The sequence below is a fragment of the Aulonocara sp. 'chitande type north' Nkhata Bay genome, linkage group LG23 (assembly GCF_057382095.1).
Source record: "Aulonocara sp. 'chitande type north' Nkhata Bay isolate Kocher_YH1m ecotype deep benthic linkage group LG23, A_spYH_male_GT1.1, whole genome shotgun sequence".
NCBI lineage: Eukaryota > Metazoa > Chordata > Actinopteri > Cichliformes > Cichlidae > Aulonocara > Aulonocara sp. 'chitande type north' Nkhata Bay.
This window is the reverse complement of record NC_141365.1, coordinates 24,856,659-24,870,870: the sequence shown is the minus strand read 5'-3', so window position 1 is coordinate 24,870,870 and position 14,212 is coordinate 24,856,659. Positions and strand designations below refer to the sequence as shown.

At 40.7% G+C, this 14,212-nt stretch overlaps 1 protein-coding gene across 3 annotated transcripts in view; it reads right to left on the bottom strand.

Moving 5' to 3' along the window:
- The window catches only part of LOC147301875 (nck-associated protein 5-like), a 188,662-nt gene that overhangs the window by 165,567 nt on the left and 8,883 nt on the right, over nt 1-14,212 (bottom strand). For all 3 annotated transcript variants that reach the window (XM_086282914.1, XM_086282912.1, XM_086282913.1), the window contains exon 2: nt 8,914-9,016. In XM_086282914.1, coding sequence (XP_086139040.1) covers nt 8,914-9,016 — 103 coding nt within the window. The remainder of the gene's footprint in view (nt 1-8,913; nt 9,017-14,212) is intronic.

Genomic DNA, 14,212 nt, shown 5'->3' with positions numbered 1-14,212 from the left:
ACCGACAGCAGAAAGACTGTCTCGTTCTGTTTTATCACCATGTTCATACATCAGGGTTGCTTGGAAGCAGCCATTTCAAATATGAACAAGATTTCGAGTTCAATGCACACGATCCAACAGTCTCCAACCATGTTTTTTTTTTTAATCTGCCAGTGCCACAAAGTCATTTAACAGCCCGGCTACATCACTGTTCGCCTATTCCTAAGTGCAGGCCCCTAAGTGTATGCCTTGCACTAGGTTACTCAAGAGTATCCAGCCTACTATCCATATTCAAACCATTTGCAGTCATGAAACTGAAACTGTTGATTTAGGACGCCAGATGAGGATACCAGACTCACTTTTATACTTATTTATCTACAACCACACTTAGACATTCTTTTTTGGGTTATCAAAATGTATAACGTGTTTATCTGTCAGATTTGAAACGGTATATGGGTTTTTTTTGTATATGATGAAAAAAGAGACCCTGATGTTATAATGACTATCCACAAAATATTAAATAATTGCTTTAATAAAAACATAAGCTATCTATTAACATTAATATTCTTGTAACTTGGGGGTTGGAAAACCAGACGATAATAATTATTAAACCAATTTTACAGGCAGATGGAGGCTGTTTAGTCTTATCCACAGCGTGTGGTGGAATATGGGGGAAACCTCTGGATTTCAGACTGGAGTCTAGGGAAATGGCAAGGTTGTAATCGCTCATCATCAGGCACATGAGAGCAGAGACGTTCCCATGAGACAAGAGCAGAAAAACGCCACTACTTCAGTCTCTCAAACTTGACGAGTGTCTCGGAGTTTGCTGGCTTCCCACACCCTGCGGCCCCGTGGCTACCCACGCGGTGAGCCCAGGTATGTCACCTGGCAGCTGAGGAAGCTGTCAGAGACCCGGCCGGAGGCTGGTACACCCCTGCCGAGAAACTTCATTTAAGCACTCAAGGTAAAGTGTGTGAGACTCTGAGAGAAAGGAGCTTTCCAGTCCGAGAAGAAATCTTTTTTATGTAACTGGCTCCCACCCAAAATGTCCAATCAGCCTGGGCTTCAGAACCACACTTTACACCAGTTACTCAAGAATCAAGCTGACAGACTAAGTGAGCACTAAGTGAGCACTCGTCCCATGAGCCTGGCACCCTGTAATACACATGGCGTGAGAACGAGGCCCACGCTGGGGACGGCATTGTCGGTGGATTTCTACTGTATAATTACACTCAATTAGTTTGAGCTGCTCAGTAATAATATCAAACCTCTCCATTTGTCCGCCTGACGATGTGGGAGCCAATCAGATTAGACTGAGCATTTCTTCCCATCCAGCTAAAAAGCCTGCTCCCCTGCTTAGTTTTATGTCTCCATTCTGCATTGTAACAACCAGCTATAATAGGATGAGGGGGGAAGAAGGAGAGGAAATCCAGTCTTGCCTAGCGGACTCCACGCTGGCATGCCATCTAATTCATTTGCACTTAAATTTAGCATAAACCAAACTAATTTGTCTGTTTTGGGGTTTGTTTTGGGACAGTTTTATTGTCTTATTTTCGCCGTTGGGGAATGAGCCAACGAAACAGGCCAATACAACAACATGGCAGCAAATCAGCACGTAAAACACTTTATACGAGGAGGCGGCTTGACAAAAGCCAGGGGGATTTAGCTAAAATCCAAATACTTTGGAGATAAACAGGAAAGCACTACCACATGCTGTTTACTCAATACAACTCACAACTATGTAGCAAGCGTTTAATCAGTAATGTGGAGCACTTGATTATTAACCCTCCCCTGCGGAGTGTTTTCAATTTGGCCTTTTGTTATCAATTATCTCCGAGCATGATTGCACTGCTGCGCACATCATAAATGCTGGCAGGGAAAAGAGTGTGGAAGAGAAAACAGGGACATGCTCTCACCAGTTTAGACATCCTTGGCTATTACTTCACTGTTTTAGGAAATGCATTAGACACTACATTTTAGACAGAAGCACATGAGGGTCTTTTGTTTGGGTACAAGTGAGGAAGAGAATTGGCTTTAAGCAATTTCTGCAGACATGCACTAAAACAAAGCAAAGAAGACAATGATACTGAAGTGCATTTTTGGCAGTGTTGAGCATGTCAGGGGTCAGGTCCATTGTGATGTTCCTGTAAATCTCTTCTTTAATAAGCACCAGTTTGGTAGCGACCTCCTATAGATAGGGTTGGGTTGTAAATAAATTATAATAAATGGAAAAATAAGCACATTTTCAGAAACTAGATGCTACTTGTCAACGCATGTCTTGCAAAAGCTGAGCATTTGGCCCTCACTATCATGTTGATGTGACGAGCTCAGGATGTACCTGACGGAGAACCTGGGGATATTGCACAAATAAAAGCATACCCAGATTTATCTTCTATTTCACGCTAAATAGGACCATGGCTTACAAAATTAAAGGTACATTGTGTAAAATCTCACCAGTAGATGTGACTTGGAGATTGCAGTCAACTTTCTTACCCAACCCAATTCAAGTGCAGACTCCTACCATACAACCACTATTCATCTGTAGTGAGTTTAAGGTGTCAATTCGCTCTTTACCTCAGCCGGGTGTTCACATCTATTTACTTTGGAGGAGGCTGTAAAACTTGTGAAAGGAGTCTGATATGAGTAGATGAGTCAGTGAAGCTCACTTTTCACCGTTGACAGTGAAACGAAGGTGAGTTGCTGAAGATATAATTAACTTTTCTGTTGGTATGTGCTGCTGCTTTTGTCTGTGTTAGCCTCTGTTAGCGGCTGCTAGCCTCTGTTAGCTGCTGTTAGCCTCAGTTAGCAGCTCATTATTATGCACGTTAAAGAGCCCTGACTTCACTGACTGTATCTAACAACATGTTTTATGAAATAGGACTTGAAATGAGCGATTGAGACCACAAACTCACAAGGAACATATGGAAAGGAAGTGAAAAGTAGTGATTTTGTCTTAGATTCCTATACCATCATTCTTCCCCTGATGAAAATTAGAAATACTACAGGTTTAAAACACTTCAATTCTTAATTTCTATATCCATCTTTTATATGCAATCCCCTACTCCCTCAAGTCCAAACCAGATGGTTTCCCATGAATGTCAAGAGGTTAACCAGTTAAAACTAGGGCTCAATGCTATGAGGTAGTGATTACATACATGTGCTGTTGATTCAATTTGGCCTTTCATCTCAGGCTGAATATACAAGGTCTGTGTTGTTTCCAAAAAACAATTCAACAGTGAGACCAGGTGCACATAGGTGTGAGAGCGGGCAAAGCTCCAAGCAATCTGCCAAGTATTTTCAAAGTCAACTTTATTTGTCAATTCTGCCACATGTACAGGACATACAGAGAATAGAAATTTCGTTACTCTCAAACCCTAGATGAAATAGCAAATGAACATTTAAATATAAGAGAGTGATTAAAAAATGCAAATAAAATAATTAAAAAGTAAAAATTTAAATAAATACAATACAATTTAACAAGAAAGCTATGCAATATACAATATACAGTATTCAGGTAAGGGTAAATGACATTGAGTGTACATTGAGTGTTCTCTACATTCCCACTTTAGATGAAGTTTGTGTACACTGCTGAGCAGAAGCAATCACCGCTGTGATGACAGCAATTCAGGTGGGGCACTTTCACCAAAGAATGACTGGAACCAGATCAGGAATAGATTTGCATCGGCTGATAACCTCCAGCACATTTGGAGCTTCCTTTTGAATGAATCCCGTTTAAAGCCAGATTCACAGACTTTAATTGAAGGAACATATCTGTGCTGCACACTTACTAAATATATCCTAAACTCACCTGAACTGTAAAAGTTTTTCATTTGTGTGTTTTTAATTGAGATAAAATGCAACATTAATGGTGTACAACAAGCAGCAACTCCTGGGTGAAGAATGGAAAAATAAAACCAATGCATATGTGCCAAAAGATGCAAAAAAAAAAAAGCGGAGGGGGGCCCTTTAGCCTCGTTTCAAAAGCAAGTCAGTCCTCACAGATTACCACATTAAAATGCTCAGCTTTACAGCAGAAATAATTATGTTTACAGCCTGGTACAAACAGTTTTGTTCTCCATAGGTCATTTGTACATTCATGCAGCTGCACAAGGTGTGAGTTTGCTTATGACTCAACCGTTTAAGTGTTATTATGGTTATACATTAATGGAGGTATGGGCATTTTGAGTGATGGATGTGTAAGCTGCTAGCTGTCTGCTACACATCCCCTCAGCTAATTGAATTAACTGAACAGGACTTTTCAACCTTGTTTGTCGTGTTGGTTTCTTTTAGAGTAAGTTTAATGCAGTTATCTGACAAATAACATAACTGATGTGCAGTTAGTTGTCTTTGCTCGAGCTTTTGTGAGTGTGTTTGCAGTGACTTAACACTAATTCCTCAGTTCACCTTTCCACTAATGATGGTCACATCTGGTCGCTGTTCAGCACCCTAAAATGAAACCTTGCACCCCAAAGGATACACAGGTATGAGTCCTGAAACATCATCAAACACAATCTTATTTTCAGCACCTCAATCCTCAGACATGATAATGAACCACACCAGTGTGTTAGACTCCACTGTGTTGGATAGACCTCTGACTGAGGTTCTGTGATGACCTACTTAAAGCTGGCTGGCTGCAGATAGCAGCAGCAGCTCACGGACCGTCCACGGCCGTCGGGCTCACCGTGCACGTCCCAGCATGACGAAGAGAGTCTCCTCCGCAGGCGGGCATCAAATGATAAAAATAAATAGAAGCACAGAATCAACCCAGCAACACAGCTGTTATGTAATTCAAATGTTGCCCCAGTTACTCGCGAGAGCTGCTGCTGCAACTCTGGGCCATCACTGAGCTACATAACCTGATGCAGATTATATAGTCCAACCCAGACTGTTACATGAATAAAATGCTGATAACAATGACTAAGACTCCACTCCCTGCACATTCATTTACAATACATCAAACACAAACATAATCAGAAAGACGGAAAAGCTCGAGCTCTGGACAACTTTCAGCAAACAAACTCAGGAACATGAGTACAATGAGGAAACACGGCGCATATGTAACTGACATTCAAGCCCTCTGATTGCCAAATTACCCACATTGACAGAAGCTAGGCCATGTAATCCATCCAAGAGGAGCAGACATAAATATTTTACCTGTTCCTCAGCTGACATATGGCATTTTGTCTTCATTTTTGTGTTGCTAGTGTGAACTGAAAAAGCCTTCGGGGGCGTCCCTCAAGTGGAAAATACATTTCATCATCACAGCAGGCCATGAAACTCAAGCTACTTTCTGCATGAAACATGGGTGTAATCTTACATAAAGGGGACAACTACTGGTCATCTCTCTGGGATTAATCTGCAGTCACACAACCAGCAGAGCCTGATTTTTCAAGTGACACAGAAGGAAAACGAGGGCATGAATGCTCATGCCTGTCGTCTGACGGAATGTCAGAAACCGCCTCTTGTGTTTTCTCAGATGCCTGAAAAAATAAATGTATCGGAGCCTCATATCCTCCCAGGAAAAGGAGTGTTTACAGGACTTAGTGGGTTTATCTGTGCCAGGGCCAGCTGGGCCACAAGGGCCATGGACAACATGTCCCGCATCAAGCACTGGAAGGATAAAGACGCAGGTCGGCCTCGAACTGACTGACTTTCGGTCGAACAAAGCCTCATTTAACTAAAGGCATGACGGCATGGTCAATAGCAACGTGCAATATGTGCATATTTGAGTATTGAGCGACATAATAACCCTCTTCTTCAACTTCAAGATTTGCTCCACTTTTCATGGCATGGAATCAAATCTGCTGCAAACTGCCACCAGATCTACACTGGACATTTACCAAAAATGCTCCAGGCATGTCCCACTACTAAAGCAACCCAGTGCTCCTTCTGCTCCTGCTGCCCTGAGTAGGAATAAATCATTAGAGAGAGAAGAAAATAGTTGAGTTGGAAAGAAGGAAACCAATAGGAGAAAACAAAGACACAAAGTGAGAGTGAAATTAACAACATACCAAAGGCAGAAAGAAGCCGATATATTTAATAAAAAAAAAGGAGAAAGTGGGAAAAGGGAGAGAAAAAAATGCATGCATGGATAGTTGAGTGGGCAAATGTGAGCATGTTGAATCATAAAGCCATATCACAAACATGACCCAGATTCAGGCTCACAGTAAATCAGGCCGCTGTGTGTCCAATTTAAGCAATTAAAGCCACACATCAGCCCATATCGGCACGTCTGGAAGTTCTCTAAGGATCACACGTTCAGCGAAAAACAGACATCATCCAGTCATCGTGTGCTGTGTCAAAGGAAGTTACATATTCACAAAGCTAAACCGCGGTGAATAAATGATAAACCAGGAAGTGTCTCGCCTTCCTAAGAGGATTTAAGTGTGTCACCACAGTGAATCTTCGACATCCTCAACTCTCAGTTTAAGAAGTAAATTACTGACAGACTCAAAGGTTAATGCCAGAGAAAATCAAGACCGTTTTCTGAGGAGCTACTTTTTCTTAATTGTCTAATTTACATTGTTGTATATCACATTCTTTCAGTCACAGATTTTCCTGCATTTCCTTGATTAGCAACAACGATTCAGTGAGGACAGTGACTGTGGACATCTGGATGTGAAGTGACTGTAAAGGTGCTGCTGGGGTTAAAACACCGACTGTTATGTAACGTCGTGTTAGATGTATTCATGGACAGATAAAAAGTATGGAGGGCCATTTAGTTTAGTTTGGCATAAATATAATTTTTTGAAAAAAGGAATTATTCATCTCATAATTTCATTTCTGTAACTTTTATAAAGGTTTTTTTTCTATACTTCTACATTTATTCCAGGCTATATTGTTTCTTTCAAAGTTTATTCATTTATTTATTTATTTTTAGTTACTTATGCATTTCCCATTTATTTCTATATTCTTACAATATTTTGTTTGTTTAATTCTCAATTTTATTTATTTCTTTATCAATCTATGTACATTTCTCTAATTATTTCTATCAATTTTTTATTTATCACTTATTCCATTCAATTTCTTTTTAAATTCTCCTCTATTTTTTACATTTCTAAATATTTTTCTTTTTTTTATTATTGTCTTAAGTATTAATTTCCATTTTTCTATATTTAGATGCTACTAACAGTGAGCATAAGTGCATAAACACTAAAAGGGTCATTTTAGTCCGTTGCTAGGTGGTTGCTAGGCAACATGTTGACATTAAAATATATCATACATAAGCCAAGTTTTGAGCATATGAATTCGATTTTATTATTGTGAAGTTAAACACAACACTTTTATAAGGTTTTATAGTTGCACAAACACTAATAAAGGGTCATTTTAGCCCATTGGCAGGTGGTTGCTAGGTAACATGACAATGTTACAAAATGTCATACATAAGTCAAGTTTTGCATATATAAATTAGATATAAATTAGATATTACTATCATGAAGTGATGCAACGCTTTTATAAGGTTTTGTAGGTGCCTAAACACCAAAATTTGTAATTTAAGAGTGGCAGGTGGCACACATCACAATATGTGATATAGATAAGAACCTTCAGGGGTCTAGGATGTATTTCACACCTCAACTCCTTAACAGGTGAGAACAGTTTGGTTTAATTTAAGTTTGTCCCCAAAGTAACAGACGCATACATAAAGACGTATAAATAAACTTTTCTTTCTTCCAGGGTGTATTTATATTTACTTAAATTCTACTTATTTCTGTTTACACTTTCACCATTTCTTGTCGTCCAAAGAAAAGACTGTAAAATTACAGAAATCAATAGCATGTTCACTGGTTTCTCCTGTACGGACTCTAAGGACTGAGGCTCTCTTGCAGGTCAGGAGTAGGTAAAGAAAGGTCAGCAGAAAGCTATAAAGTCAGGTCAAGTCAATAGAGTGTGTAAACATGTTTCGACTTCTTTAGAGACTGATGGTCTGTAACGCAGGCAACAAACTACAAATTAAACCCCTGACCTGCAGCATAAGCATGCATACGTTATTTAACGGCTTTACAGCATTTCGGGGTTTGTTTTTTGTTTAATTGGTTAGTCACATGGACAAACTGCAGCTTTAAACATTTGCCATTTCATTTGCAACAAACGTGTTCTTGATGACTTCATCACTTCCTATATCTTCATGCTATTTTAAGACTCTTTGATTTATTATTTCCTGCGCAGTGACCGTACTGTATGCACCGAAGGGAAGGGGGGGTAAGCTTCTCTTCTCCCATGCAGACACAACACAGCAGGCACTTGACATTCCAAAGAGGCTCTTTCGAGCAGATTCACCTTCAGTTAACCCTGAGACAAAACAAGTTTCCACTCCTGTGATTTGCAAGAGCGGCCCGGCATAAAGATAAGCCTGTCAGTCACCGGTGGGCAAAGAGTGTTTCACAAACAGTCATGGCAGACTGTCCTTTCTCACTTCTGTTTGACACGTGGGTGTGTTTATGCACTTGGGGGAAAAAATTAAATCTCAGTGTAGCTTTGACATTCTTGCAAGCTAATTAATCTCAGTCTGTAAAAGGCTTAACATCACATTTTTGTGCTCAACAGTGAATAAAAGAGGGTCATGAATGGGAAAGATTTGAAGACAGGAAATGAAACATTTTTCATTCCCACCAGATTGAATAAACAAAAACAGAGCAGGTATTTACCATGAGCACCGCCAACTGCTTCGTGGGAAATGCAGTCCAAACAAACCACAAGCAATGGTAGCATGGTCCCAAAAGCAATACCCACACAAAACTCACTCACAAAGGTTTAACAGTGCGATTAAAGGAAAAAGCAGCCACTGCTTTGAAAATTGAAATATCAGCAAAAAATATTTATTTCATGTGAATTACCACTATAATCTTAGGCAATAGCCAATAAATACTGTCCACTTCCTGACCGAGTTAATAGTCTAACAAAATAACACACTGACGGTGTTTAGGAATGACTTACCAGTATGTTGCTGTCAAGAGACAATCTCTTTAACTGTTCTCTCCTCTCCAGCTGTCTGTTCATGCTTCCGCTGCCCTGCAGTGATCCATACACCTGGACAGTCCTTCAGGGAGGGGAAAGGGGCGGAGTGGAGGACAAAAGGACAGTGAAAAAGTCAACAAGGAAAACCTCATATCAGGTGGGTCGTATTTCCGCTGTTACGAGGGCTTTCACCTTTTACAGTGAGATCAAAGTCCAAGTTAGGAGCTGCACAGTCCAGTCACACACTATCCCTTCCCCCTTATTTGTGTAACGCTTCATTCGGTCTCTGTTGCCGTACTTTCAGCCAAAAGCTGACAGGACACTGGGATCACAGTGTTCCTGTTAGCCGTGTCTTACCGCTTGCTCTAGGCATCCCACCCTCTACCCCAACCCCAAACCCCAATCTACAGCTCTTTGTTTTTCTAGGCCTCTCCAAACAGCGCTGGGAACCAGTCCGACCTGGCCTGACTGAGGCCACAGCAGAAGATAAACACTTCACTTCACGCATACTACTCCTTTACAAAGAACTACGGTTTTACACTCACTGCGGTGGTGTACAGAGTAAGTATACCACTTCCTCATTGGTGAGCATGTGGTCAAAGGTCAGCTGTTGGATGCCTCGGGGTCAGAGACAATGTAAGTGCAACTAAACTTGCTATAATGTTATGTAGTTAAGGCAAAGGTTGAAATTAAACTAAAGAATACAGGTAATTATGTGGATTGCATTTCATGTAAAAAAAAATGGTTAGCATTAAATGTGGCTATGACGCACTTTCCTTATTAGTTATTAGTCTGCAGTGATAGATCTAAATCTCATTTAGATCTAGATCTACAGTCTCATTTATTTAAAAAAAAAAAAACCCTCTTAGCCATCTGTCTCACAGGCCTAAACACCAGTTGGCAACCCCCCAGCAAAATATAATCACTTAAGAAAAATGTGTGTTCTTCAACCGGTTGGTGACTAGTTACTGGAGGTAGCTTTTGCTAGCTGAAATCGGTCCCAAAGAGGGTGTTGCAGCAAAAACCTTGTGATTGCTTTAATTGCAAACTGATTTTCAAGGTTACCCATAGTTTGCATGAATGACACCAACTTGTCTTTAAATGCTCACCATTTACTTCCCAAGCATTGGCAAAACTATGATAAGTGTATTTGCAGACAAGTTAGTTTCTTACATACAATCTAGAGGCAATTGCAAGAACCTACTAATTAACTGTATTAATTATATTAATTCTATTATTAAAGATTAGGCTTTATCACTACCTATTAGCTAATAAGGAAAGTCTTTGCTGAGGCCATAAATAATGTGAGAAGTAGGGTTGTTTTCTCATAGACCTTTATGCAACATGACTTCTTTTTCCAGCCAGGAGTTGCCCCCTGCTGCCCATTAGGAAAATTGGATCCTGGTTTCAGGTTGCATTCATCTTTTCTATGCCCATCTTTTCTATGCCCACAGTGACTGCAACTCTGATATGGTTTAGATAATTTAGCATTTAATAAGGTTTACAATTACTGACCAAATCAGCTACAACTGGGGAAAGCCCTGTGTACCTCTTTGTGACCAGTTTCATGCCAGCAATCTTGAGCAACCACTCACCTACTGGTTAGGAAATTCACATTTTTCCATTGCAAACAGAGGTCGCCAAATGACTGAGGCCTTGTAATATGGCCACCCTGTGTTAAACAAGCTGCTTTCCAATTCTGTGAGCATGCAGTGTCCTTGGTTTTCAATCAAATAGCTGATAGCTAAAAGGTTCAACTCAAAACCTCAGAAGTAGCTGAAAAGTGGTGACACAATTGTTAAGTCTACCTTTTACATGGTGGATTTGGTTTAGATCATAGTTAATATCATACTTGAGAAGTTCAGAATAGGCAGAACTTGGAAAAGGCATTTATGAAATTTATAAGGTAAATCTACAGTCCTGCTCTGTATCACGATTTACTAGGTTCAGAGTTTAGGTGATATGTGCTTACCCTCCTCACAAACCTACTTATGCAACAAACAAACCCTTTTGCATCCACTGCAGGCGCTATCCGTTACACCCTGTCTAAAGCTTCAGCAGCATGACTGCACTTGTCAAATATGCCCACACATCAACATGACATGTTCCATCCACTGCCAATCTGTTAAGTCCAAACTTATCGACATGAAACATCAGGATCAGCCGCTGCCTTTTCATCCAGATCTGATCTTATATTTTGAAACATGATACTGTCCCTTTCTGCCCTATTTCTGAACAGCCCTGGGCAATCAAGTGTAGCAGGAATTTCTCTAATCAGCAAACAGGATGTGAAATGCTCTGTCTTTAATGACACAGAAACATCAGACTCCTGACCGTCTCACTTACTCTGGCTTTGTGATGACTAATTGTGAAAGTGTTTTGCAACAGATGAAATGATGGTCTATGTTTAGCATGCATTTTAGTTTGGTCTATTTTCTCCTGGAGATTAGGAGAGGAAGTAAATCTTCCCTTGGATTCAGAGATAAGGGGTTATAGGAAATTGAGAGTAAATGATTAAAATGGATTACAGCACAGCGCTTGATTACACAGACCCAACAAAGAAACCATGGATGGCATTTTCCTTTGGGTGTACAGTGTGAGGGATGAGGCAGTGGATCGATGGGAAGTGATTAAGATGAAACAAACACCTTACAAGCCACATATCAGGGACATTGAGATAAAGGCAGGCAATAAAACACTGGAACACTGCTACCTTTGACATTTGAACAAACCGAATGATGTTTTGTCTTAGTGCTGTCAGTTGCCCTTAGTACCAGGTAACATTCAGTAACAGCTCAGAGAACAAAATGGATCAAAAAAGCATATTTAACACTGATAACAAGAGAAAGTGGAACATTGTTACAATATATACAGTTATAAAGTTAAGCACATAAACACAAGTCAGGGGCTGTACAATTAACTGAATTTAGTCTAGATCATTTTCTGGCTTCTTACTTACACTTAAAAGCCAGTGGAAACCTTTTAAGCGATGAGGACATGTACATCGTGGACAGGAATGCGGGTTTGAGTGGGAAGTCATCAAGACCATTTATGTGAAAGGGGGACAATCATCTCTGAACTGAGGAGGGGGCTTAAGAGTACATCTTTCACCATCTGACAATGTTGTGATTGCAGCCATTCCCCAACTCTCTGTGAATGGTACTCATGGTCATTGATCAATTGTCATGAGCGTTTGCATATCAATGATCATGTAACTGACCTCAAAGCCCAGTGTTCATTCAATGGCTCTAGTTTCAGTCATTACGCAAAAGTACTGTTTATAAGGTTGGAGAAACCTGCAGGCAGCTGAGACTGAAGAAGTCACTTGGATGAGTGACGAAGCCTTTCTCCCACAGAAAGCGCTACGTCCAGATAAACAGAATCAACTTTCTGGTATTTCGTCACCTGCATGATTGAGCATGTATCACGACAATTTTTGGCTTTGATCAAAACAGTTGAGCAACACTGCAAGTTTGCAAAGCAAAGGCAAATCACACTAAACTTGTAAGCTCTTGTAGGGATGTGTGTGTGTGTGATTGTGGGGCTTGTAGTGAAAAAGTGCTACATAACAACAGGTTCATGTATCAACAGTGGAAATTCGTTCAGGTAAGGTTTTATGATACGGCCCGCAACTAAGACCCCTTACTCACGCAACTTGCATTGTCAGACATTCCTCTGTCACTCCTTTTCTTTAAATGTGTGAACAGAACAAGCTGCTTTGATGAGGCTGTGACAGGATATGTTTTCTGTTTGTGTGATCTAGATTTTACAGCATTACACAGCTATCACAAGGAAGACGAGTTAGTCTGTAATTGCTTTGGTTTGTTTCGTCGGCACTTCTTAAAGAATCATAGTTGGCGATGAAGTGTGAAATACTTCAAAGCCTCGATGATAGAGTGTAATCCTGGGCTCTACAGTAAAGAAGTAATCAATATCTCATCCATTAAGCATTCACTGGGCAGATGTGGTGCTCATGGAAGCATGGAAATCTGATTGCTGCTGAAAGTTACGGCCGTGGCCGCCGTCTGTAAAAGTCAAAGCCATGGCCAATTTTCCTCAGACGACAGACTTGTTGACTGTCGACCGATCGTTCGTATTTCTCGGTTGCTTGGTTTTAAAGGAAATGAAACACTTGGGGTCTGTTGGCCATGATGAATGCTCTTTTAAATATGGATTGACAAACAGTAGTTTTGGACGAGCTATTAGAGATACAGACATTAGAGTAACTCAGTCTCCATCTACATAATGTGATTTTCTCCTGCGTTTAGCTGAAGTTATACTTCATATTCCAAGAACTGACACCACTTTGCAAGCATTTATGACAATCCAGGGGCCTCTCTGCAACTGTCCCGCCTCCCTCCTCATTCCCCGTGATTTACACCTAAAGCAATTACTGATATGTTAAACTGGACTAGTGTTGACCTACGCAAAGTGACACGCGTCAACGCCTATAGTCCACACAGCCCCCAGCCAGTCGGCAACCAAGGCAGTGGGATGGAAAGGATATAATCAAAGGAGGCCAGGAGGACGCTGACATCTGGGAGTCTTTGTGCTGTAGGCCTAATTAGATGCCAGGGTGAGGGAAGGAGGGAGGAAAGGCAGGATGGTGTGTGCATGTGTGTGTTTGTGTACAACACAAAATGGGGGTTGTTTGAGGTGGGAGTCGTTTTTTAACATCTGCTCCAGGAACAAGAGAGGACCCAGCTGAAGTCACAGAGCCCCAGACAGCTCTGAAACTACAACAGGGATAATGTGAGGGGATAACAGCTTAATGATAACACTTAAACCCATTGAGAGATCGCTGTACAGAAAACAGCCTCGTGGATAAATGGCAATAACAAGCCCAGATTGTCCATGAATATGGATCGTCATGGCTCCGGTTTGATACTGTTCTTTTGTAAGGTGGGATAAATTAGGCAGCTGTGCATTTATTGCAATCACTGGCTTTTTTTTTGTTACTGGCCCTCTTAACTCTATTGCAGGGCTGAATAATCATACAGTAAAGGGACCTCCTGAAGAAACACTGTTGCTCCACCCTCTGGCTTTTGATTCGTAAGTGTTACAGAGATCACACTCTGCCACAAGTGACAATACCGCCCTTTGTACCTAGTATAGTAAGGCATTCTCCCACGCATATTCTCGCTTCGCCACAAATAAGAAAGTCCTTGTCGTGGTTGGTTTAAGCAGGGGGTGGCCTGAACTTTGGCACTCGCGCAACAAAACATTTAACTGAGCAATGGGAAATTATTTCCCCCTCCCTTTATGTATACAGTATGAA